The sequence below is a fragment of the Populus alba genome, chromosome 1 (genome assembly GCF_005239225.2).
Source record: "Populus alba chromosome 1, ASM523922v2, whole genome shotgun sequence".
Classification (NCBI taxonomy): Eukaryota; Viridiplantae; Streptophyta; class Magnoliopsida; order Malpighiales; family Salicaceae; genus Populus; species Populus alba.
Window position 1 is genome coordinate 37,077,961 of NC_133284.1, and position 27,800 is coordinate 37,105,760.

General features: G+C 35.6%; 2 protein-coding genes across 2 annotated transcripts; both read right to left on the bottom strand.

Moving 5' to 3' along the window:
- Positions 1-8,654: 8,654 nt before the first annotated feature.
- On the bottom strand, positions 8,655-11,096 carry LOC140954136 (UPF0481 protein At3g47200-like). Its single transcript, XM_073408937.1, has 3 exons — positions 10,809-11,096; positions 10,592-10,682; positions 8,655-10,157 (listed from the first exon to the last, which is right to left on the bottom strand). Exon 3 carries the CDS (start codon positions 10,150-10,152, stop codon positions 8,845-8,847), a length of 1,308 nt encoding a protein of 435 aa, XP_073265038.1. The 5' UTR covers positions 10,153-10,157; positions 10,592-10,682; positions 10,809-11,096; the 3' UTR covers positions 8,655-8,844.
- A 3,011-nt stretch (positions 11,097-14,107) lies between these two features.
- Positions 14,108-20,680, bottom strand: LOC118027530 (UPF0481 protein At3g47200). The gene is made up of 2 exons (XM_035030907.2): positions 20,610-20,680; positions 14,108-15,425 (listed from the first exon to the last, which is right to left on the bottom strand). The coding sequence occupies exon 2, from the start codon at positions 15,418-15,420 to the stop codon at positions 14,518-14,520; it is 903 nt and encodes a 300-aa protein (XP_034886798.1). The 5' UTR covers positions 15,421-15,425; positions 20,610-20,680; the 3' UTR covers positions 14,108-14,517.
- Between the last annotated feature and the right edge of the window lie 7,120 nt (positions 20,681-27,800).

Consider the following 27,800-nt stretch of genomic DNA (forward strand, 5'->3'; position numbering starts at 1 on the left):
TAAGGCGCAAGAAAGCTGACTGGCGGGATCCCCTCGAGGGTTGCACCGCCAACCGACCTTGATCTTCTGAGAAGGGTTCGAGTGAGAGCATACCTATCGGGACCCGAAAGATGGTGAAATATGCCTGAGTGGGGCGAAGCCAGAGGAAACTCTGGTGTAGGCCCGTAGCGATACTGACGTGAAAATCATTTGTCTAACTTGGGTATAGGGGCGAAAGACTAATCGAACCGTCTAGTAGTTGGTTCCCTCCGAAGTTTCCCTCAGGATAGTTGGAGCTCGGTGCGAGTTCTATCAGGTAAAGCCAATGATTAGAGGCATCGAGGGCCCAACACCCTCGACCTATTCTCAAACTTTAAATAGGTAGGATGGCGCGGCTGCTTCGTTGAGCCACGCCATGGAATCGAGAGCTCCAAGTGGGCAGATAAGAATGTCTCTAAGTTATCAACCATGAAAGTTTCAATAATTTGATGGCAAAGAGAATTTTAGGCAATATATAACTCACTTTATGGAGACTTGCAATGATGTTGGAACTAATAATGATCTCATGATAAAATAGTTTATTCATACCTTAAAAGGTAATGCCCTCGACTGGTACATTAACTTGGAGTCTGGCTCAATCGATAATTAGGAGTAATTAGAATACAAGTTTCTTAACCGCTTCTGCAACATTCGTCATGTGGTTAGCATGATTGAACTCACCAATACACGTTAGTGGAAGGAAGAGCCTAACATCAACTACATTCATCGGTGGAGAAACCTTAGCCTTAATTGTAGAGATCGGTCACTGAAACTTTTGTGCTAAACATGTGTATTCAAGGGATGCATTGGGGACTATGCTATATTTTACAAGGCATCACACCAAAGTCTTTTAAAGAATTCGTTACTCGAGCACATGACATGGAACTTAGAATTGTGGCAACTAAAAGCTCATTATTACCTCTACAAGAGCCCAAGAGAAATAAGCTTGAAGGTTATAGATTGAGGTAAAGTAGTTTTCAGTAGATAACTATGATGCTGTAAAGGTACCAATTAGAGTTAAGAGGGATGATCGTTCAACATTGACTACTTTTCAAAGGGGTGAAAGAAAGAATCCATCCCTAAAAGAGCAACAAGAAAAGGTGTATTTATTCCCCAACTTAGACATACCTAGGATGTTGGATGATATGTTTAAGGAAAATCCCATCGAGTGGATAGAGGTGAAGTGTTTTATGCTATAAAACAAGATCATGAGGCTATATGGGGATATCATTTTTTATGATAAAATAACAGCCACTAATATCAAAACCATGGTCACTTTAGGTCCACACCATTTGCCCCCTATAATAAGTTTTAGCTTTTTAAAAACCTATAGAACGTGGCATCATTTTGCTTAAGAGCTTTACTGTATCTTGTGGGGGCATCTTTACATATTGGCCATAATAGATTACTTCTCAAAGTGGGCAGAAGTTACAGCATTAAAAGAGGTAAAAAAAGATAATTGTAAACTTCATTGGGACAAACATCATCTACCGTTATGGGGTACTGAGATATATCATAACTGAAAATGGAAAGGAGTTCTACAATACAGCCATGAACAAGTTGTTTTGTATAATTTGGTTTTTAAATAGCATAACTCTTTTATGTATAATGTCTTGGCTAATGGGTTAGTAGAAGCTTTTAGTAAGACTTTATGCAATATTCTTAAGAAGGTGGTGAATCACTCGAAGAAGGATTGCCATGATAGAAATAGGTAAGTGCTATAGGTTTATTGTACTACATTCTGAACATTGACTCAAACTACTCCATATTCCTTGGTATGCAAGGTTGAATTTGTTCATCCACTAAAATGTCAAATTTCATCTCTAAAAATTGTAATCAAAGAAGAACTCTTCAATGAAGACAATGTCCATCTATGCCTCGAAGAACTTGAAGCTTTAGATGAAAAACATCTTGAAGCACAAAAACAATTAGAATGTTATCAAGCATGACTTTGTAGAGCTTTGAATAAGAAGGTGTGATTACACTCATTCCAAGTGGGAGATCTTGTCTTGCTAGTACAACACCCGATAATCATGTTAAAATACATAGGCAACAAGTTTTTCTTCAAATGGGATGACCCTTATGTGGTTCAAAAAGTTTACACCAATATAGCTTATAAAATTATCGATAAGAATGGATTAAGGATTGGGCCTATCAACGATAAATTCTTAAAAATATACTATACTTAAAATCTAATGTGCTTTTGGCTTGCATGAGCTAAAACTGTAAAAGGCACAAAAAACCATAAAAAATTAAATTATGTTATGACTTGATCTTTTATCCATAAAGATACATCAGCAATTTGGGACTCGTTTTGAGTACAATCATGTACAGAAAAAAAGTGGTTAACAAAAAAAATTATTTGAATTATGTTCTGACTTGATCCTTTATCTATAAGGGTATGTCAGTAACTTAGAAATTATTCTAATTACAATCACATCATCCCTTAAAACTATTCAAACACATATGATTGTTCGTATATAAAAGGAGGGAAAAATAAACCTGACAACACAATCATAACAGGGAAACCCAACAAGATGCAAATGTGGGAAAAATTGAGACTTTATTAATAGAAAGAAGAATTCTACTATATAAAGTATGTATTCTCAACTTAAATTCTTTATTCTCAACTTAAAGCCTTAAGATAGTATTACCAAAAATTAAAAAGCATGAGAAACCATCGGTATATTATGGTTTCCAGCTATGTATTTCTAACTCTTTTTATTTGGTCTCCAATAGTCCTCTTAGTTTTTTAGAATGATTATGTCATTTTCACTTATCATATGGGAAATGGATATTATAATAATCTTTACTCGAATGTTGAAGGTGATGACTTTTCTCTTAGAAAGCTCTTTATCATGCCTATTGAGGGATGACTCTAACTCGGTCTTTTTACTTTGTAGCTCCATCAATTGTTCCTCTACTTTTGTTATCTCAACCTAAGTGGTGGAAACAGATCTAGATGCCTCATGTTCAAAAGCTTTAGAATTTTTGAGTTACACTTCAAACATTTAATTTTCAAGGCTTACTGTAATGATGTCATCATAAAAGATAGTAAAGACTTTATATGGCTAAACATTTTAACATCTTCAATCACCTCAGTTACCATTTTTCTAATAGAGAAGCAATCAACCTTTATATCTTTCATAAAGTGGATAATCTTCTCAACTTCACTAACTAAGCTAGAAATATAATGGATCGATATACGAACAATCTTATTTCTAATGCTCTCCCAACACTTAATAGCAAATTCAAATCTTATCTCATCTATTAAATCATCAGCACAATACCTAGTAACTCCTGAAGGCTCGAAGGTAGTAGTATGTTCAGGAGTATGCAAGGTAGTCCCTAGATCGATGATTAGATGACTCATATGGTAAACTAGATGGAGGATGATAATTTCAAATCTCAACAACTAAAATATTAAAGAGATTAGGGATAGCAATAAAAGCAACACTCATTTCTAGCCTAATATACAATCAAAGTCGTTCCACAAGTCCTGTTGACCAAGCTGAAATAAAGAACAATAAAAAAAGAAGGTTAATATATGATAAATAATATGAATTGAAGAACCAAAAAAGTGTTAAACCAATTCATCAACATTACTTGGCATTATTGATGCATTATGAACTCCGTGAAAAAAAATCAATCTATAAAGATTGAGCACCTTCTACGTTTTAAATGTTTCCAATGATGATCACTGTCTTTATGTTCACTATCCTCAACATTTAAAATTTCTTCTACATCGTCTACCTTCTCGGCTTACACACAAATCATTATGAGCATCTTAGTTAAAAAAAATTGATGAGGTGCATAAAAAAAAGAGGCAAGTGTTCATTTACCAATCATAGAGAAAAGGATTATACATTCCCTTTGCCCCCAGGGAGATAATGGATTTCTTCTTAAGATGATCTTTTAAAGCACTTACTCCTTTTGCACTAGGAATCACAAGTGGTGTCTTCTTTATATAGACACATGTTTGGGCACCATCCTCTTTTTCTAAATCAACATCAACTGTCTGTTTGTCTCTTTAATAGGTAAAAGAAATTTTTTTTTTCTTTGTTAAGCTAAGGCCATTCTTTTTTTTCTTTTGCCCCCGAGATAATGTAGCAACATTAGTAGGACTTTTGAGGCTGATTTTCATCTCGAAATGACAAACATTGGACCACTTTAGAGTCCACTAGTCCATATAACTTTTAGTCATCAAAGGAAGTCTAGTGTTTCAGAGCAAGAGAAGCTTGCACTGAGAACGAGTGTTAAGTTTAGTAAAGTTATTCCAAAGTTAAAATGCATCTTCCAAGGTTGGAACCCTAATTCTCCCTCCAAAGTCATGGGGACAATGTTTTCAAATGTTTTGCTAACCCCATGCTGATATATTTTGTAGGAGATATGATTCTCTTGGGATTTCTTAAAAGAGCATTAGCTTGAGATTCATTAAAATATTTTGCTAACCCCGCCCTAGTATAGCTTGTCATCCCAACTAACTTGACAAGGCTAATGGTTGTTTAATGGGAGCTAAATTTTTTTACAAGCCAACTACTAAGAAAATGAATAGGAAAAGGGATGTCTCGTAAAGTCACACCTAATACAGATTGGACGTTCTTTAAACCTTTAAAAATACTTGATAAAGTTGGTATCGTAAAAGAGAATTGTCTTCTAGTTGTCATCATAGTGCTACGTTGAAAGTACTAGGATGAATGAAACCAACATCTTTACTAGAAAATACAAATTTCCATAGCTAACATGAAAGAAAAACCACTAAAAAAACTTCATCTTGAATGTGAGAAGGGACATCAAGCTCTTAAAGAGGATGCATGAATTTGTTAGAGCAAATATGAGACTTAAGTAACTTATTGGATTCACTGGACTTACTCATAGAGAAAGGCATCTTGTATCTCAAATCATCTCGGAACCAGAAATCTACCCAATCTTAAAAAGTCATTACATAGTCACCATCAATAGTCTCACATTCTTTATGAAAGGCAATAAATAGATACTTAGAGCTCTCTAGAAGAAAAGAATGTCCTTTCTTATCAGTTTCATCAAGTTCATCAACAAAGATGATGACTTTATCATAAAAAGTGTCAAAAATAGAAAGGCCGTTACATGATTTCAATTCCCATAGTGACAAAAACTCCTCACTATTTAGGGTATATAGAGTGTTAGTAGAAGGGTTCTAATGGTTCTAAAAAGAAAGGATAACATTCTTCTACCACTCATATGTAAAAAAGGATGCAAAAATTGTATCTTGAATATATGCTCTCTCAAGGATCGGCTCATAGTGTTTCAAAAATATCTTATATTCAATCCCAATACCTGGGAGTATACTCAAGTGCATCAAAGATCAGAAAATAATCCTTGCAAGTAGCATCTCCAACATGTTTGTGGTAGTTTAATGGCAGCATATTAGCTAGAAAAGTTGTTGAATGTGGAAAGGAGTTGTCACAACCCGAATCTCAGATCCATGATCAACACATAGACAAGGTTCCCCTCCAAGGTTCCATACCTATGCGAACCCAAACTTACATACAAACTTATCCTTTAAACAACTCAATCAGAGTTCAACGTAATATTAATAACAAAATTAACTTTATAATATAATTCAATTGTATTAATACAAGAGCTAATACAAATTCATAGTTGTGGAGCACTAACTAGACATGAAGAAAAATGTACAAATTTCAACCAAAAGAGTAAGTTATGAAGGTTCAGCAAAAGTGACCTGTTATCAAGCTATAAGCATGAAAAAGGATAAATAATGAGAGGATGAGTTCAACAACTCAATGAGTAGACAACATTCAATATACATACACGAGGTAATATAACAATGATGAATATATACACAATTATGGCTCTAAGTTCTTATAAGAAGGTTTCTCAAATAGGTCATAATAAGAATATCATAAGCTAAAGCTCGTCAGAAAATCAAAATACAATGAGCATGAGGCTCCATACTGTGAGATGATCAGTCCACACAGGTTGGTGACTCCCTCGACCAACTAGGGTTTAGATATAATGTGCACAAAGACTAACACTATTCTGTTAGCATGGGTATTTTGACTGACATACCATAAGTTCATAATAATAATCAAATAGACATATCTATACCATGTGTTTTTTTTATTTTATTTGTACATGAAAAGATAAAATAAAATTAAAATAAATAACATGAAAAATAAATGAGCCTTCATATATTTCTTGACCAATGAGAGGTTGACACTTGAAAGGAGATATTCAAGATATTTTGTTATAAATACAAGATTTTATCAATAAAGATCAACCAATAAAATCATGTCATGTGGCATTGGAAAATAACTTGAGAGCCCTTACAAACCTCTATAAATAAAAAGGCCTCAATCTAGCTAGAAAAAAAAAAAAATTCTTGAAGATACAATTTTTTTTTTCAAGCAATGAAGCTCTTTCAAAAGTTCTCAAGTCTTTTTTATTTATACTTGAAGTCTATAAAGAATAAAGTTCTATTGGATCAAACTTAAACACCTCATAAGAATTCTTCAACAACACTTTGAAGACAAATTAAAAGTACTCTTCAAAGTATCAAATCATTGAATCTTTGTTCGCTATACACGCCTAAATTCGAGTTCTTGTAAAGCATAAATCTTGGCCTGATTTTTCAAGTAAATCAAGTCATCATATATCAAATCCAAGAGAAGAATCAAAGGATTGTCTCATTCTTTTTTAAAAGAATACTTTAGATAAAAATTATACCCGGTCATATATTTAATAATATCATATATTGGTACGCGTATATACTTGTTTAATTTCAGGTAATCAAAATTATATCTATAACAATATCTAGATTTGGTTGTTGACTCGAGGTCGAGTCTTTCACAAGTAGAAGGTATCAATGTGGAACATTTTGTGAGAGTGTTCATAGACCAATTAAACATATCAAAACCTAAGAAGAAGTTTGAAAAAAAAAGCCAAATGATCATTCTGACAAAAACAACCATAACTTTTTTTTTCTAATAATTGTATCTCATCAAATTTAACTTTAAGAGGACCTTCTACAAGCCTAGTTCCTTTAAGATCATAGATGTGTTTAACAACGCGATCCCAAAATTTTTGAAAGTTTTTTTTTTTACTTAATATATATATATATATCGTTTAATATGCTGATGTCAAAAATAATTTTAAAAAAATAAAAAAAATATATTTTAATATATTTCTAAGCAAAAAGTATTTTAAATCATCATCGTTACCACAATCTCAATCTCAAACAGCCTATATCTCTTTACATATTGTTCATTTTGTTTTTTTTTTCTTTGCAAGGTCTATATCTTAAATTGGAACTTTAAGGAGAACTTTTTTGTCACTATTCTATGAAGCTAACTTAAATCTCTCTCTCTCTCTCTCTCTCTCTATATATATATATATATATATATATATATATAATATATATATATATATATATATATATATATTTCAAGGAGAACCTTTTTGTCACTATTCTATGATTTGATTCCCATCATGCAAGCTAACTTAAATCTCTCTCCTTTTTGTCACTATTCTATGATTTGATTCGCCAACTTAAATCTCTCTCTCTCAGAGAGGTTCTTCTTAAAGTTCCAATTTAAGATATAGACCCTGCAAAAAAAATAATAATAATAATAATAATAATAAACAATATATAAAGAGATTTGGGCTGTTTAGGATTGAGATTGTGATAACGGTGATGAGTTAAAATATTTTTTGTTTAGAAATATATTAAAATATAATTTTTTTAAAATTTTTTTGACATTAGCATATATATATATATATATATATATATATATATATAGCATTACCTTCTAAGCGAAAATGGCAATACGACTAAAAGAACCAGTATATAGCAAATATGGTTTCTAGCTACAAATGGTTTCTGCCATGGTTCTCTGTCTATAGCCCATGTCAATTTCTAACAAGTGCTTAAATTCTGTTATGTTCTTCATTAAGATTAAAAAAAAGGGAGCGTATCATTTTGTTTAGAAATATATTAAAATATATTTTTTTTAATTTTTTTTAAATTATTTTTGACATTAGCATATATATATATATATATATATATATATATAGAGAGAGAGAGAGAGAGACTCTCTCTCGCAGAACGTTTTGTAGCTAGAAACCATATTTGCTATATACTGGTTCTTTTAGTCATATTGCCATTTTCGCTTAGATTACCTTCTAAGCGAAAATGGCAATATGACTAAAAGAACCAGTATATAGCAAATATGGTTTCTAGCTACAAAACGTTCTGCGAGAGAGAGAGCATTACCTTCTAAGCGAAAATGGCAATATGACTAAAAGAACCAGTATATAGCAAATATGGTTTCTAGCTACAAAACGTTCTGCCATGGTTCTCTGTATATAGCCCATGTCAATTTCTAACAAGTGATTAAATTCTGTTATGTTCTTCAATAAGATTAAAAAAAGTACAAACTTCTGCTGTGAAAAATAAGCAGGAACTTTAGAAGGGAGCGTATCAGTTGTCTTTCCTTTGTCCAAAACGGCAAATCTATTTGATCTAACCTGCCTTTTCTTCAAGGGTACGCTAGCAGCTATTCAGTGAGGACTGTATTTTGAAGTTTTCTCTCTGCATGCACAACTCAAAAGTACTGTAAATGGACATTTCCTTGATCAAAAAGCAATTATAATTTCTTTAATATACTGATCTTATTAGTCCCTGAAGGGGTTACAAAACACTGTGGAGATTACATGAAAACCTGCTCTCTCAATCTGCTCCACCAAAATTTATCTGGCTGCATGTCCAGCATGTACACTTTTGCATCTCATCATAACATTCAACAAGATCAAAGGATTTAAAACTTATTAAATGATGGTAAATATTGTCTGAACAATAGTGAGAATCAAAAGAGTAGCAGCCGCAAACAAAGACACAATTGCCCATGGGGTGCCAAAGTAATTGCTCATCAACAGAGCACGCCATCTTGGAAACCTGCGCTGGCAATACCTGTTCACCTCCCGGCACAGTTTTAGATAATAGTAATTTTTCAAGTAAGCATCCTGATAAAGCTTGTTGAAGAATTGCGTTGCCTCATCTGGATTCAACCAATTATCAATGATTCCACTACTGGTGAATGTATCCATATCTTTGGTAGTGTTAATGAGGTTGTCTAGGAGGACGGCATATGAAGTGATTCTGTCAGTGCAATTAGGACAAGACTGCTCATAACTGATGAGGTTTCGAATGATGACTTCAGTTGTCTCCTGAATTAGCAATGGAGGGATTTCCAGGACACCATTTTGGAATTTTATATCCAAGATGCTGCTTGACTTACCCACCTTCAATTTAATTCCGGCGTCTACAAGATTTGTGACGGAAGGAATAGGTTCCCATCCGGTTCCACCATCTTTCTCTTCTCCAGATGACAAAACTAACCAATTTCTTAAGAGGTCAAGCAAATGTTTTTTTCCCTGGTAAGAGGAAAGTATGGGGGGTGGATTGAATGAAAAAATGTTCTCAAAGAATTGAAGGGCAAGTTGTGCGAGGTTTGTCGTGTTTCCAGGTTCCTCGGTCTTCTTGAACAAGAGTTCAAGGACCAACCAAGGTATTTGGTTTTCTACCAATATCAAGTCATGATATAGGTACTGCAACATACAAGACATGTTGAAGATAGGATCATCAACATCTCTAATATGATTATCTTGATACTTCCTAAATAGCTCAATAAGAAAGCAACCATCTATTACCAACATTCTGACAAAATCCTCTTCACCGACATCAATTTTTCCAGCATAACACGAACGTGCCTCTTTCTCGATCTCCCTGGTGGATTTGATCAACTCCTTCAGTGTTCTGCTCGCAGATCCTCGGGAAAGAAGGCCTTTGAGATACTTCAGTTTAACTTTCTCTGTAGATTTCATCAGTGAATGGTGACGATGCCAGGGGCCAATTGAAAATGCGTTGGGGGTATAAGCTTTTTCGCTGTGCCTTCGGAGAATGTAAGGCACTTTAAAGATGCATGCTTTATCAGACATTATCAAATTTTGGGACATCATACTTTCAACGGAAGAGGTCAATGAATCAATATCAACTGTGACCTGATCATCTACTCCATGAGAAGAACCGCATATATCAACATTCCTTGTACCACCATCCCTTTCGGATCTTGCCATCGTTTCTATGTGAAGAAGAAAAGAATAATGAGGACAGCAAAAAATTAGAATCTACTTGAAGAGAAAGAAAAGGAATTCTAAGCTAAGTGTGAAAAGTAACCCATTCAACGAATTATATATCTCTTTTAAGCCCATAAATTCTTCAGGCCAAGCTCAACAAACCATGATTCGAGTACCTACTCAGAACCCAAACCCTTCCAAATCCTACAGGGTTGTATAAACTTATCCTACACAAACAAAGTTTTCTGCAAGGTTTTGAACTCCAAACATAACTCTGTTGGGAGTTTAGAAAGGTTTGTGATTTTTCAATCCTTCTGAAAAGAATAGTACTTTCCTAGCAATTTTCCCAAATGAGCAATCAGAAGGACCAATGAAGCTAACGAGCTGTGGTGTAAGGTACTGTAGGAGAACATATAGTAGCATTAAGCTTCTCTCATACCTGACAGAATGCAACTTTCCTGTAGATCTTCTCACTCCTCAATGATTTTATTTCATTACCTATGTTGAGTTGTTGAGTTGTTGACTGCTGCCTGAAACAAATTGCAAGAAAATTTTTACATGGTATCATCGAAGTTTGCTGCTGAAATTCCGAACCATTTCAGAGTGCATCCCTACAAAGTGTACTATGATATCCCTACAAAATGGTGAAGCATTACCTTTCTCGATTAGCCAAAACCTTGATTCGTTCTTGAGGCTCTCAAAGTGAATTCTTCAGGGTTAGGGGCATGCATTTGAAGATAAGTCTGTGGAAGCTTAGGCCGAGTAGGGAGGAAAAATTAGATGTTTCTCATGCAGCTAGAATCAGAAGGAGGGGATGAAAAGAAGTAAGAACTACATATTTCTGGATGATATTGAGACATCTTAAGGGGCATTGTATGAAACTTTGCATCTACAAAAACATGGTTCTGATAAATTGCTCTGGAAGCTCTGTTATTTAAAAGGTTTCAGTCCTATTCTTTTCTTTGGTAGCAATTTATCCCTTGCTTTGGAGACAAAACTTCCTAGGAATCTATCTTTAGAACTTCTTAAGTGTGATATAAACAGCGTCGGTGGAAATGCAATAAAGTAATTAGTGTCTTTTAATTTCCTCCTTCTAAGTTCATTTGACTACTTTACGGCATCATCCTGTGGTTTCTATCCCTGGAATTCAAATTCAGATGGTATCCAAGGTTTCCATTTTAAGCTTCTCTCTTTGTTCAATTTCTTTGGAATATTAGGCTTCCGTTTTAACTCTAGTTAATTAGTTCTCTTTTGCAATGGTGATGAAGTTTCTAGTCCATTTTTTTATATTCTTTTGGTAAATTTATAATTTAGTTACTATTCCAAATGGTAATGGAGAACATTTTGGAGAAAAAGGAGGTTAGGTTAATGTAATTTTTAAAATTATAATTATAAAATAAACTAAAAGAGTTGGGGTTATTTTAACACTATTCATATGAACAATTCAGTTTTTCTTTTTTTAATTTCGGTCCTCACAATGTTCATATGAATGATTTTTTTTTGTCGTTTTAGTTATGGATTTTATTTCTCAATCTCACTATCCTAGGTTATATTACCATGGTTTTTATTATTTTGGATTTTTTTTTTTTTTTCCAATTTCAATTTACATGCTATCGCTTTTACAAAGTGTTGAAAAATATTCTAGTAATTAATTAAAATTAATTTTATGAAATAGAACTTTACAGTTATAAAAGAATTCCTTAAAGTCACTATCCAGAAAAAGGCACATATCATGTGCGTATTTGAAAGAAGGGATGGGGAACAAGATTACAAGTCCTATAAATCGATTCTAACAGTTCCAAATGCCCTTGTCTTCTGCATCATCTCATTCTGATAGTTTTGTCGCACTCTTGTCTTCTACATCGGCACCAACTGCCATGGTTCGTGAGTAATGTAAGTGAAGAGGGTTATAGGTAAAAACAAAAACATTTCTACTAATTAAAGTTTACCATGTGTTATTTTTATTTTATTTATACGTGAAAAGATAAAATAAAATTAAAATAAATGAAATAAAAAATAAATAAACCTTTTTATATTTCTTGATTGATGAGAGTTTGACACTTGAAAGGAGATACTCAAGATATTTTGTCATAAATACAAGATTTCATCAATAAAAATCAACGAATAAAATCATGTCATGTAGCATTGAAAAAAGACCTGAGAGCCCTTACAAACCTTTATAAATAAAAGGCCTCAATCTAGAAACAAAAAAAAATATCTTGGAGATATAAATTCTTGAATTCTACAAAGAATAAATTTCTATTGGATCAAACTTAAACACCTCATAAGAATTCTTCAACAACACTTTGAAGACAAATTAAAAGTATTCTTCAAAGCATCAAATCACTGAATCTTACTTCGCAATAAACGTATAAATTCGAGTTCTTATAAAGCACAAATCTTAGCTTGATTTTTCAAATAAATCAAGTCATCATATATCAAATCCAAGAGAAGAATCAAAGGATTGTCTCATTCTTTTAAAAGAATACTTTAGATAAAAATTATACCCAGTCATATATTTAATAATATCATATATTGATACACATATATTTTTTTAATTTCAGGTAATCAAAATTATATCTATAACTATATCTAAATTTGGTTGTTGACTCGAGGTCAAGTCTTTCACAAGTAAAAGGTATCAATGTGGAACATTTTGTAAATATGTTTATAGACCAATTAAACATATCAAAACCTAAGAAGAAGTTTGACAAAAAAAGTCAAATGAACTTTTTCAAAAAAAACAATCATAACTTTTTTTTTAATAATTGTATCTCGTAAAATTTAATTTTTACGAGGAGCTTCTAGAAGCCTAGTTCCTTTAAGATCATGGATGTGTTTGGCAACGTGTTCCTAAAATTTTTGAAAAATTATTTTTTTTACTTAAAATGAAAAAAATATATATATTTAAATCATTTTAATATGCTAATGTCAAAAATAATTTTTTTAAAAAAAAAAAACTATATTTTAATGTATTTCTAAATGAAAAATACTTTAAATCATCACCGCTATCACAATCCCAATCCCAAACATCCCATATCTTTTTGCATATTGTTCATTTTTTATTTTTTTTTTCTTTGCAAGGTTTATATCTAAAATTGGAACTTTACGGAGAACCTTTTTGTCATTATTCTATGATTTGATTCCGGTACTGGTTCCCATCATGCAGGCTCACTTAAATCTCTATATATTCATATATATATAATATATATATATATATATATATATATAGAGAGAGAGAGAGAGAGAGAGAGAGAGAGCATTACCTTCTAAGCAAAAAATGGCTATATGACTAAAAGCACCAGCCACTTAATTTAGTATATAGCAAATATGGTTTCTAGCTACAAAACGTTCTGCCATGGTTCTCTGTATATAGCCCATGTCAATTTCTAACAAGTGCTTAAATTCTCTTATGTTCTTCATTAAGATTAAAAAAGGGAGCGTATCAGTTTGTCGAAAACGGCAAATCTATTACCATTAGAATAGTCAAGTCTCTTGTTTTGGGAGAAATTCCAAGTGAATTTATCCTTTACTTCGAATGTAATGTATGATAAAGAAAGAATGTCTGCCAAAAGCATTAGTGATATCCCAAGTTTCCAATAAACAAAAAAGAAAAAGAAACGCTATAGCTAATTGATCTAACCAGCCTTTAGTCGGAGATCAGATCAAGAGTTATGCTCTTTTCTTCAAGGGTACGCTAGCAGCTATTCAGTGAGGACTGTAATTTGAAGTTTTCTCTCTGCATGCACAACTCAAAAGTACTGTAAATGGACATCTCCTTGATCAAAAAGCAATTATAATTTCTTTAATATACTGATCTTATTAGTCCCTGAAGGGGTTACAAAACACTGTGGAGATTACATGAAAACCTGCTCTCTCAACCTGCTCCACCAAAATTTATCTGGCATGCATGTCCAGCATGTACACTTTTGCATCTCATCATAACATTCAACAAGATCAAAGGATTTAAAACTTATTAAATGATGGTAAATATTGTCTGAACAATAGTGAGAATCAAAAGAGTAGCAGCCGCAAAAATAGAAACAATTGTCCATGGGGTGCCAAAGTAATTGTTCATCAACAGAGCACGCCATCTTGGAATCCTGCGCCGGTAATACGTGTTCACGTCCTGGCACAGTTTTAGATAATAGTATTTTTTTCAAGTAAGCATCCTGATAAAGCTTGTTGAAGAATTGCGTTGCCTCATCTGGATTCAACCAATTATCAATGATTCCACTACTGGTGAATTTATCCATATCTGTGGTAGTGTTAATGAGGCTGTCTAGGAGGACGGCATATGAAGTGATTCTGTCAGTGCATTTAGGACAAGACTGCTCATAGCTGATGAGGTTTCGAATGATGACTTCAGTTGTCTCCTGAATTAGCAATGGAGGGATTTCCAGGACACCATTTTTGAATTTTATATCCAAGATGCTTCAATTTAATTCCGGCGGCTACAAGATTTGTGACGGAAGGAATAGGTTCCCATCCGTCTTTACCATCATCCTCTTTTCCCGATGACAAAACTAACCAATTTCTTAAGAGGTCAAGCAAATGTTTTTTTCCTTGGTAAGAGGGAAGTATGGGGGGTGGATTAGATGAAAAAATGTTGTGAAAGAAATGAAGGGCAAGTTCTGCGAGGGTTGTCGTGTTTCCAGGTTCCGCAGTCATCTTGAACAAGTGTTCAAGGACCAACCAAGGTATTTGGTTTTCTACCAATATCAAGTCATGATATAGGTACTGCAACATACAAGACATGTTGAAGATAGGATCATCATCTTCTCTAAGATGATTATCTTTATCCTTTCTAAATAGCTCAATAAGAAAGCAACCATCTATTACCAACATTCTTACAAAATCCTCTTCACCGACATCAATTGGTCCGGCATAACACGAACGTGCCTCTTTCTCGATCCCCCAGGTGGATTTGATCAACTCCTTCAGTGTTATGCTCGCAGATCTTCGGGAAAGAAGGCCTTTGAGATACTTCAGTTTAACTCTCTCTGTAGATTTCATCAGTGGATGGTGACGGTGCCATGGGCCAACTGAAAATGCGTTGGGGGTATAAGCTTTTTCGCTATGCCTTCGGAGAATTTGGGGCACTCTAAAGATGCATACTTTATCAGGCATTATCAAATTCTGGGAAATCATACTTTCAACGGAAGAGGTAAATGAATCAATATCGACTGTGACCTGTTCATCTACTCCATGAGAAGGACCGCATATATCAGCACTCCTTGTACCACCATCCCTTTCGAATCTTGCCATCGTTTCTATGTGAAGAATCGTTAAAGAAGAAGAAAAGAATAATGAGGACAAAAAAATAATTAGAATCTACTTTAAGAGAAAGAAAAAGAATTCTAAGCTAAGTGTGAAAAGTATCCCATTCTGTTGGGCGGAATCCAGCGACCGGTGATGTACTGATCTTTGCTCATAGGAGGGGTAAGCACACTGAGACACAATATTTAACGTGGTTCGGCAAATTGCCTGCATCCATGGGAGAGGTTTATTTTATTTAGAGATAGAGAAAGAATACAACACATGGAGGAGGATCACATCCACTCAACTCCCATCTCTCATTGTTGCATAGGGCAGCAGCTGCATAGGGCAGCAAGGCTGCTGGTGGCAGCCCTTTTCTTTCTTTCTCTCTTCTTCTCTCTCTTGTAGCTCTCCTACAAGACTCTCTCTCTCTCATTTTGTGATGCACTCTTGGTGTCTATTTATAGGCTTCAATGACAGCTCCTTTGCTCCTTTGTCACCAATGGTGGCTGCCAAACTCATCTCTTCTTCAACAAAGGTGGCTGCCAAAGTCAAGGTTGGTGGTTGCCACCAACAAGCCTCCTTCTTTGACAATGTCAACATAATTGGCAATATTCCAACAATCACCCCCTTTGCCATTTATGTGGGCAATTGTCATCTTGCTTCTTCAGCACACGCTTTCTGGAACGTTCTGAAATAGACTCCTTTCATGGCCCTCACACCTTCTCTAAGGTGTCTCCGTTTGTCGTTATGCGATGGTCTAAACTAGGGCTCCTATCGCGGCCCGCAGTTTGGCACATGTAATTGAGTTAACATGTGCATCTTCTTCTTCTTCATCTCCATTGACCACCATCAAGACCTTCAGATGCCTCCTGATCGAGCAATCTCTCTTTAATAATTCATCATTGTCATTTTTGGTCTCAAATCTCAACTATCGGACCATACCATTGCATCCGGAATGATCAAATTAGCTAGAAACATGTATTGAATCGTCCAAATCGCACTTCAAACGGCTAAGATTTGATCAAAAACAATTATGGCCTGATCAACGGCTCAGATTTAATCTCAGATCCGGTTGCATGTAGGATCAGCTACACTGGATCCTATCCCTCGGCTCGCGGCTCGGCTCGGCTTCAACTCAGCTCGGCTCCACTCGGCTCGGCTCGCGGCTGATGACATGTCAGGTGGGTCCCGCTATGCTGACATGTCAGTTGACTAGTCAATTGCATGCTGACGTCATCGTTACATCAGGCTGATGTCATCCTCTGCATGCTACTGTTTCAAACTGTTCATGTCAACTGTTCATACTGTATTCGGGTCGGGTCGAAGAAGTACTTGTCGAACAACCAATTGTGCCAGCAGCTGAACCACAAAGTCCGGTACACAGATTCCCTGTATTCAACAGGAGGAACACACCAAGAGCATCATCATCAACACCACCATCAGCATCCTCATCAGAAGGACCAAGAAGGATGAGGAATCTTGAAGAGTTGTACGATACCACTCAGGTCATGGAAGATACAACTCTGTTTTGTTTCTTTTCAGATAGTGACCCATTAAGCTTCAATGAAGCTGTGACAGAAGAGAAATGGATAACAACAATGGATGAAGAAATGCATGCCATTGAGAAGAATGATACCTGGAAGCTGACTTATCTGCCAGAAAACAAGAAAGCAATAGGTGTCAAATGGGTCTACAAGACGAAGAAGAACGCCAAAGGAGAAGTGCAAAGATATAAAGCCAGATTAGTGGCTAAAGGCTACAAACAGAGAGAAGGCATTGACTATGGAGAAGTATTTGCTCCAGTAGCCCGGCTAGAGACAATCAGACTGATGATCTCACTAGCTGCACAACATAGATGGAAGATCTATCAACTTGATGTGAAGTCAACATTTCTGAATGGCTTCCTAGAAGAAGAGATCTATGTTGAACAACCACTTGGATACATTAAAGCTGAAAATGAAGGCAAAGTATACAAATTGAAGAAAGCTCTCTATGGTTTGAAGCAAGCTCCGCGTGCTTGGAATACTAGAATTGACAGGTATTTTCAAGATAATGGATTTGACAAATGTCCATATGAACATGCAGTATATGTGAAGAAAGGAGCAGATGGCAGCATCTTATTTGCGTGCCTATATGTTGATGACTTGATATTCACCGGCAACAACCCTACCATGTTTGAAGACTTCAAACAAAGGATGGTAAATTAGTTTGAGATGACTGACATTGGTCTAATGTCACATTTTATTGGCTTAGAAGTAACGCAGAAAGAAGAAGGGATTTTTGTATCCCAAAGCGGTTACGCCAAAGATATTCTTGAAAGGTTCAAGATGGAAAGTTGCAATCCAGTATCAACTCCAGTTGAGAATGGAGTGGAATTGAGGAAGAGTAAAGTTGGAAATGTTGATCCAACTTACTTCAAAAGCTTAGTAGGAAGCTTAAGGTACTTGACATGTACCAGACCGGATATACTCTACGGAGTCGGACTCATCAGCAGATACATGGAGACGTCAGACCAGTCTCACTTGAATGCAGCTAAGAGAATTCTTTGCTACATCAAAGGCACACTGAATGAAGGTATGTTTTATACCTCAAGTAAAGACTTTAATCTTGTAGGCTACTCGGATAGTGATTGGGGTAGAGATTTGGATGAAAGGAAAAGCACAACAGGGTTTGTCTTTTTCATGGGAGACACATCTTTCACATGGTCATCCAAGAAGCAATCGATTGTAACGTTATCAAGTTGTGAAGCTGAATATGTTGCTACCAACTCAGCCGTATGCCACTCAATATGGTTAAGGAATATGCTGAAGTTTTTGGGATTTCCTCAAGAAAATCCTACGGAGATTAATATTGACAATCGATCAGCAATCGCATTAGCAAAGAATTCAGTGTATCATGAACGGAGCAAACATATTGATACACGTCATCACTTTATCCGGGAACATGTGAAGAATGAAGAAGTCCAACTGATATCTTGCAACACAAATGATCAAGTTGCTGACATCTTCACAAAGCCATTGAAGAGAGAAGTATTTATCCAATTAAAGTTCATGCTTGGCATGATATCTCTCGATTGAGTTTAAGGGGGAGATTTGTTGAATAATTAAACTCAATCCAGAAACTCCCAAAAGGTCAAGGAAGGCAACCAGCCACCAGCCGCAGCCGCCAGCTGCCAGCCGCCTTCACACCTGGAACAGTTCATTTTTTGCATTTTGATTTCGTGTATAAATAGAGTGTCCAGCTTCTGTTAATGTGTGTGGAGAGAATTGAGAGAAACACTAGAAAGAGAATAGATAGAGAGAGGGCATGTAATTGTTAAGCTTTTGATTAATTGTAGCTTCTGTTTTATGTAATAAAACCGTGTGTTTTATCTCCTCTGAGTGTTTCAAAGCCACCATCAGTGGTTACTCCCACCAACAATTGGTATCAGAGCTTTTGGTTTAAAGTGGTGTTTGATCTTTGCTCAAAAATGAAAGTTGTCAAAATGGTGTTTTGACCATACGAAGCCACTGGTGAAAACGGTGTCAAAATCGGACGTCGGACATGGCCGCACTCTCCATCACTCTCCGGCAAGGCGTCTGCCCACGCACTCAGACGCGCCCCACGCGTCTTCTTCACCCGGATGAGTTGACCCGATTTCTTCAAAGTAAGACCGGTTCCCTACTATTTGGACCATTCCGGATCGATCTACAGTGTCCATTTGGCCAAATTCGGCTCCGAAGGAGGTGATATAGTCATTCCAAGAGCAAAATGACTACAGAAGGTACACATACACTCATCCCGAAGCTGACCAAAGACAACTATGATAGTTGGTGCATCAGATTGAAGGCATTCCTTGGGTCACAAGAGTGTTTGGATATTGTACAAACTGGTTATGATGAACCAGAATCCAAAGAAAGAGAAGATGCTTTACAAGAGGCTCAGAAGCAAGCCTTGAAAGTCAACAGAAAGAAGGACAACAAAGCCAAGACCATCATCTACCAAGGTCTTGATGAAGATACATTCGAGATCATAGCTTCCGTTGAAACATCAAAAGATATATGGGAGGCTCTCCAACAGAAATACAAAGGTGCTGATAGAATCAAGAAGATTCATCTTCAATCTTTGCGAGGAGAATTTGAGTTGTTGCAAATGAAGTCCTCGAAGTCTATTTCTGATTATCACACAAGGATTATGGTGATAATCAACCAGATGAGGAGAAATGGAGAAGCCATCATCGATTCTCGAATTACTGAAAAAAATTTGAGATCCCTAGATCCAAAATTCGATTTTGTTGTTGTCGCAATTGAAGAGTCCAAAGATGTGGACAAGTTGACAGTAGATGAGCTTATGAGTTCTTTGCAAGCTCATGAGCAGAAGATCGTAAAGCGAAATGGAGATAAGGCAATTGAGCATGCCTTACAAGCAAAGTTGTCTCTCAAAGACAGATATGAGCAAGGGGAGACTTCAACAAGTGGTGGATATACCACTCCAGCAGGAAGTCAACAATCCAGAGGAGGATTTCAGAGATTCCAAGGAAGAGGATCTTGGAATACAAGCTTCAGAGGAAGAGGTGGTAGAAACACCACCAGAGGAGGATCACATCCACTCAACTCCCATCTCTCATTGCTGCATAGGGCAGCAGGGCTGCTGGTGGCAGCCCTTTTCTTTCTTTCTCTCTTCTTCTCTCTTTTGTAGCTCTCCTACAAGACTCTCTCTCTCATTTTGTGATGCACTCTTGGTGTCTATTTATAGGCTTCAATGACAGCTCCTCTTGCTCCTTTGTCACCAATGGTGGCTGCCAAACTCATCTCTTCTTCAACAAAGGTGGTTGCCAAAGTCAAGGTTGGTGGTTGCCACCAACAAGCCTCCTTCTTTGACAATGTCAACATAATTGGCAATATTCCAACACATTCAACGAATTGTATATCTCTTTTAAACCCATAAATTCTTCAGGCCAAGCTCAACAAACCATGATTGAGTACCTACTCAGAACCCAAACCCTTCCAAATCCTACCGGGTTGTATAAACTTATCCTACACAAGCAAAGTTTTCTGCAAGGTTTTGAACTCAGCTGCACTCCAAACATAACTCTGTTGGGAGTTTAGAAAGGTTTGTGATTTTTCCCAAATGAGCAATCAGAAGGACCTATGAAGCTAACGAGCTGTGGTGTAAGGTGTAGGAGAACATATAGTAGCATTAAGCTTCTCTCATACCTGACAGAATGCAACTTTCCTGTAGATCTTCTCTCTCCTCAATGATTTTATTTGATTACCTATGTTGAGTTGGAGACAAAACTTCCTGGGAATCTATCTTTAGAACTTCTTATGTGTGATATAAACAGCGTCGGTGGAAAAGCAACAAAGTAGTGTCTTTTAATTTCCTCCTGCTAAGTTCATTTGACTGCTTTAAGGCATCATCCTGTGGTTTCTATTCCTGGAACAAATTCAGATGCTATCTAAGGTTTCCATTTTAAGCTTCTCTCTTTGTTCAATTTCTTTGGAATATTAGGCTTCCGTTTAACTCTAGTTAATTAGTTCTCTTTTGCCTCGTTAAAGTCCTATATATATTATGGATGATTTACGTAATCCCTAAAGTTTCGGTTGATTTATTTATTTGGTCCCTATTATTTTAGAAATTTATAATTCAACTCCAAACTTAATTTATTTTACGTTCCAATCCCTAAATATTAAGAGAGAAAAGTGATAGTCACTGGAAAATATAGAGGGGAGAAAAAGTGCTTGGAAAGCATATTTCGGCTATCAAAGCAATTAATATTAATGTCCATGAGCTCATCTTCTAGAGGGATGCTCAATGAATGTGCTGTTTCTGTTTCAATCATGCTGGAAAAAACTGATTTGGGTCAGGTAAAAGTTTTTTTTTCGAGTGATTTCCAGTACTTAAAGTGATTAGAGGGTGTTTGGAATTAGAAATGGATTTACTAAGGTTTTTATAATTTTTTCAAGTGAAAACAAGTTGAAAAAATAGATATGTGCAATTAAAAAACCTCAAATCTTAATTTTTCACTAACCAAAATTACTAGAAAATTGTTTAATCAAGTAATCTGTTATGAAAAATAACATATCATTCATTAAAAAAAAAATAGATGATACATTATGTGCTCTATCAAAAAAAAATCAATCAATCGAGCAAGCCCAACCTTCTAAGCCCAAGCATACCATAGCTTTTTCATTCATAGTTAAGGGCACAAATCTATCTATTAGGCCCAAAAGCATTTGGCCTTTCTTTTTTACTTTTGATTGATTTTTTATTTTAATTGTAATTAATAACTCCTCTCTCATTGTTTATTTTTTTTACTTTTCATGATTTTTTTTATTTAAATTTTAATTATTTATCTTCTCTTTTATATTGTTTTTGTTCATGTTTTAAAATAATAACTAATCTTCTTAATTGTTTTTATTTTTTTTTAATGTTTCAAATAGATTATAGTGATTTTTTTAGATTTTATTTTATTTTATATTTTATATAAATAAATTGTATTTGTACAATGACAGAACAAAAATTGTTTATTCTTGACAACCAAAATTAACCTTTAAGGTAAAGTAAATAAAAACAACATATAAAATGTAAAAGGACAATCAAGGTTAAATATTTCCATGTGAATGTATTTTTTTCTTATTAGGAAGATTGTCTTTTTTTTTAGTTTTTAACTAATTTATCACTCATGCTTTCATTGCTGGTTAGATATAAAATTTTGGATCGTAAGAAGATACCCAAATCATCAAAAAAAAAAATTTGATATTATTATTAAACTCAATACAACATTTCAAACTTGAAAATCACAACTTGAGTCTTTGAATATTATTTAGTCAATTTGCAACCCACAATCCCAATTTATGAACTTCGTTGACCGGAATTCATTTTTATATTTTTTTTTTATTTTTTATTTTATTAGATGATAAAAAAATATAAAAATTTGATTTACTATCAACTCAATACTCAAGAATAAAATTCAATAAAATTCTTACACTAAATGATGGAATTAAAAAAAAAAAACAAAAGATATAAACAAAAGGGCCAAAAAACTTTTGACCCAGCTCTTTGATTAATATTTAGTCAACCCGTCAAACTCATGACCCGAGTTATGGACTTCACTTGATTGATTTTTTTTTTTTTTTTTTTATGATAAGAAATATGAAAGTTGATATACCATCAATTCAATACTGAAAAATAAAATTCAATGAAAATCACACATTAAATGTTGAAATTCCAACCCGACTCTTTAATTAATATTTAGTCAAACTCATGACCTGAGTTATAAATTTTACTGGCTCTATTTATTTTTTTAAAATGTATTATATGATCACAAAAATATAAAAAATTTATTTTACTATTAATTTAATATTAAAAAATAAAAATTAAATAAAAACCGAATAGGAATTGAAAAAAAAAAAAAGATAAAAAATTAATGTTGATAACAAAGCCACGCATTAACCAAGCGAGCCAAGGATTGAAATTGATAACAAACGACCAAATTAATATATTTACTTAGTTCAGTGTAGCTTAGTTTATAAACTATTTGGGTGGTCTGAAGGTGACTTGACTCGTATCCTGCATATGTATAACGTTGGGCAAAACACCAATGTCCGCGTTAATTGTTACACGGTTTACGCCCTTTGACTCTCTTTTTTTCCCCCTACTATAGTTCAAAAATAGAGCTACAAGGGTTTAGATTTTTCTAATGATGTTTATCAATATATTCGGTTCAGTTTTGGGTTTGTAATTATAACCAATTTAATTTTTAAATTTAATTTATAAATTATAATCTTAATTCATTTAATTTTTTTGAACTCAAGTGAATTGAATATATCATTTAAGATTAATTTTTTTTTAAAAAATATCTATTGAAGACCAAACACAATGTCACTGTACTCTGATATAATATCATGCAATTCTTCACCAGAAAGACGCGAGGGTGCAACATCCTTTTCAACTCTATCAATAAAGAAATCATTTATGTTCTTTCTATACCTGTGATTCGGTGGCAAGAAACGATTGATAAAACTCAGAATAATATTGCAGGTTTTAATGACTGAAAAGATAATATTATTGTTTGCATAAACCATGGCTATATAGCCTGTTACAAGGAAAGGAATTATAACAGAAAAACTAACTCCACGTATCCCACTCCTAGGAACGTGTAAGTGAATGGAAGACTGAATCAAATAGCAACAGAGTTCCTAGAAACTAGGACATTATTAACAGAACATTTAACTGAAACTTCAACATCCTCCCGTGAACTGAACTGCATCAATGCATTCAGTTTACTTAAGGCATTAAACACATCCCAAGCTTGTCTCTCAGCTTCAGAAAAGCCTCTAGTTTGAGAGGTTTAGTCATGATATCAGACACCTGCTCTTGTGTACTGCAGTGCACTAATTCCACCACTCCATCTCTTGTAAGATCACGTAAGAAATGAAACTGCACGTCGATATGTTTACTTCGCCCATGCAACACTGGATTCCTTGAGAGTTTAATGGCAGAGCTGTTGTCACAGTAGATAGTAGTGCACATACTTTGAGCATGACAGAGTTTTTCAAGAATTCTTCGTAACCAGACCCCTTGACAAGCACACGAAGCTGTTGCTATAAACTCTGCCTCTGTTGTAGATAAAGTCACCACTGGCTGCTTTCTTGAAGACCATGAAACAGCTCCTGTTCCTAGCATAAACACATATCCGGATGTACTCTTTCGATCATCAATGTCTCCTGCATAGTCGTTGTCTGCAAAAGCTATTAAGCTTCCATCACCACCTTTTCTGTAGCCAATTCCAAACTCCATAGTACCCTTTAAGTATCTTAGTATTCTCTTGCCAGCTTGTAGATGTAATTCAGTTGGTTTCTCCATGTATCTGCTGATCAGGCCAACAACATACATGAGATCAGGTCTTGTGGCTGTCAAGTATAACAAGCTTCCAACCAATTTCTTGTACTCTGTAGCATCCACGTTTACTGCACTGCCTTCATGTTTTGACAGCTTACATCCTGGAACAATTGGATTCTTCACAGGATTGCTCATTTCCATGCCAAACCTTTCAAGCACCTCTTTAGCATACTTGCGTTGACATATGAAGATCCCATCTGAATTTTGTACCACCTCTACACCCAGAAAATACTTCATCTTACCAAGATCAGACATATCGAACTCCTTCTGCATTGACTCCTTGAAATTCCTGAACATCTCCTCATCATTGCCTGTAAAAATAAGATCATCTACATACAGACTCACAATCAACAGCTTCTCTTTGTCACAGTGCTTAATAAATAATGTATGCTCACAGAAACATTTTTCAAACCCTTCTTTGGCAAAGTATGCCTCAATTTTGCTGTACCAGGCGCGAGGGGCTTGCTTAAGCCCATATAATGCCTTCTTTAGCCTATAAACTTTGTGCTCCTCTCCTCTCTTTTCATAACCTTGAGGTTGATCAATGAACACTGCTTCAGTTAATTCTCCATGCAGAAATGCGCTTTTGACATCCAACTGAAAAACACACCAGCCTTTGTGAGCTGCGAGGGCCAAAATTGTTCTGATTGTATCCCACCTAGCCACCGGTGCAAAGACTTCATTGTAATCAATCCCCTGTCATTGAGAGTATCCCTTTGCTACAAGTCGGGCTTTATGCTTGTCCACATCTCCTCTTTCATTAAACTTTGTCTTGAACACCCATTTCACTCCAATTCTTTTGGCTCCAGCCGGCAACTCAGTTAGTTCCCATGTCTCATTTTTGTTGATAGCTCCTATCTCCATATTCATTGCCTCTCTCCACTTCATGCTCTTGTATGCTTCTTCAAACGTGTCTGGATCTTCAGCTGAAGTAAACATTACCAGACTGTGCCTTTCATCATCATCAGATAAACTCTTACTGGTTACATAATCTTGCAACCATGCTGGCTGCCTTCGAATTCTGCCTTGATTTGAACTCAGTGGTGTTTCCTCAGATAAGTCAGTTGGTGGTGCTGGCTGCCTTCGACTCCTTCCTTGATTGAAACTCAGTGGTGTTCCCTCAGATAACTCAGGTTGTGATAAGTTATCTGTGTCTTCATGTTGTTCAGGCTGATCATTTTCAAAACTTTCTCTGTCCTTGTTAACATCAGCATCATCATTGTCACCTTCGCATTCTAACACATCATGTTTCATTTCTTCTGCACTTCTACCCCAATTCCACTTCTCATCCTCAACACACACTATATCTCTGCTGATCACTATCTTCTTTGAAATGGGATCATAAAGCCTGTATGCTTTCGATTCCTCACTTACACCCAAAAGAACACATTTGAAACTCTTGTTATCCAGCTTCTTTCTTTGGCTGTCAGGCACATGAACATGAGCCACACATCCAAATACACGAAAATGATCAACACAAGGCTTTATTCCACTCCAAGCTTCTTCAGGAGTAATATCTTTGACAGCTAGAGTGGGACTTCGATTCAGCACATAAACCGACAATTTTACAGCTTCTGGCCAGAATTCTTTTGGTACTTCCTTTCCTGATAGCATGCTGCGTACCATGTTCATTATGGTACGATTCTTTCTTTCGGCAACTCCATTCTGCTGCGGGGTGTAAGCTGAGGTAAGTTGTCTGTTAACTCCATGTAAGTTGCAGAAATTCTGGAATTCAAGTGAAGTAAACTCTCCACCTCTGTCGGTTCTTAAGCAGCAAATGTCATTCCCAATCTCCTTCTCCACAAATAACTTATACTTCTTAAACATGGCTAATGCTTCAGATTTTTCAGACAGAAAATATGCCCAAGTCTTTCTACTGTAATCATCAATAAAAGTGATTATGTACCTTTTGCCACTGTTTGATTTCGGTAGAATAGGCCCACAAATGTCTGCATGGATCAGTTTCAGCTGCTTAGATGCCCTCCACAAACTCTTCTTTGGTATTGCTTCTCGATGTTGCTTTCCAATCATACAGTCATCACACACTTTCGATGAAGCTTTGAGCATTGGCAGACCTCTGACCATCTCCTTATAGTGCAAAGTTCTCAGCCCTTTGAAATTTAAGTGTCCATACCGATAGTGCCACAATTGTGTGTTATCTTCAAATGTGATTTGAAGACAGGTTGAAGTTGGAGAGATTATAGAAGCAAGTACTACAAACATTCTGTTGGCTGACATCTGAGTTTGTATAATTAAGCCTCTGCTAGGATGATAAATGTTGCACATGCCATGCTGGATGAGAATGGATAGGTTCTTTTCCTGAAGCTGACCAATGCTTAAGAGATTATTTCTTAATTCAGGTATAAAATAGACTTCGGTTATCACCTGAGTTAATCCATTTATATAAAGCTTGACATGTCCTTTTCCCATAGCTAACATCCTGGAATTATCTCCAAGCTTCACCGATTGTCTGAACGTTTCATCAAGATCAAAAAACCAATCCTTGATTCCACACATGTGGTTGCTGCAGCCTGAGTCAAGAAACCATACATTCTCCCTTGTTGATTGGTTTTCTTCCACATGTGCCATCAGAAGCATCTCTTCTTCTTCATCTAATTCAGCGTAATTTGCACCTTTCTCCCCACTAGGACATTCATATTGAAAATGTCCTAGTTTCTGGCAATTATAGCACTGAACCAAGGCTTTGTTGAAGGATTGCCTACCCCTGCCTCGGCCTCTGCCTCTGAAGTCTCCACTGCCTCTGAAATCTCCACGAGATTTTCTTCTCCCTTCTACTCTGTGTTCATATCGTCCTCCACTCCTTTCTGAATTGGTGATGTTTAAAGCATGCTCTTCCTCCTTTTGGCCTTGCATCCTCTGTTCATGAACTAGCAAGCTACTTTGAAGCTCATCTATAGTCATGATAGAGAGGTCATTGGACTCTTCTATGGAACAGACGACATAATTGAATTTGAGAGTCATTGATCTTAAGATTTTTTCGATGATTATGATTTGCTCCATCCTTTCTCCATGCGCCTTCATCTTGTTTGCAATAGTCAATGTCCTGGCAAAATACTCATCAACTTTTTCACCCTCCTTCATGCCAAGAATTTCGAACTCTCTCCTCAAGGCTTGTAGCTGAGCACGTTTAACCTTGGTAGAGCCTTGATACTTCAGTCGCATTGAGTCCCAGATGGCCTTCGCAGTGTCCTTATTGAGTATGGTCTCAATAATAGTTCTATCTATAGCTTGGAATAGATAGTTCTTGACTTTCAAGTCTTTCAATTTCTGATCATCATTACTCTTTCGTTGTCCCTCTGTTAGCTCTGTCCCGTCCACTGTTGCAGGAATCCCATTCTCTATCAATTCCCAGTATTCTTTTGATCTGAGAAAATTCTCCATGAGCATTGCCCAATGGTCATAATGACCATCGAATCTTGGTATTGCTGGTTGAACAAAACTGCTGTTGTTCTCTGATGCCATGAGTTTCTGATACTTCTTGC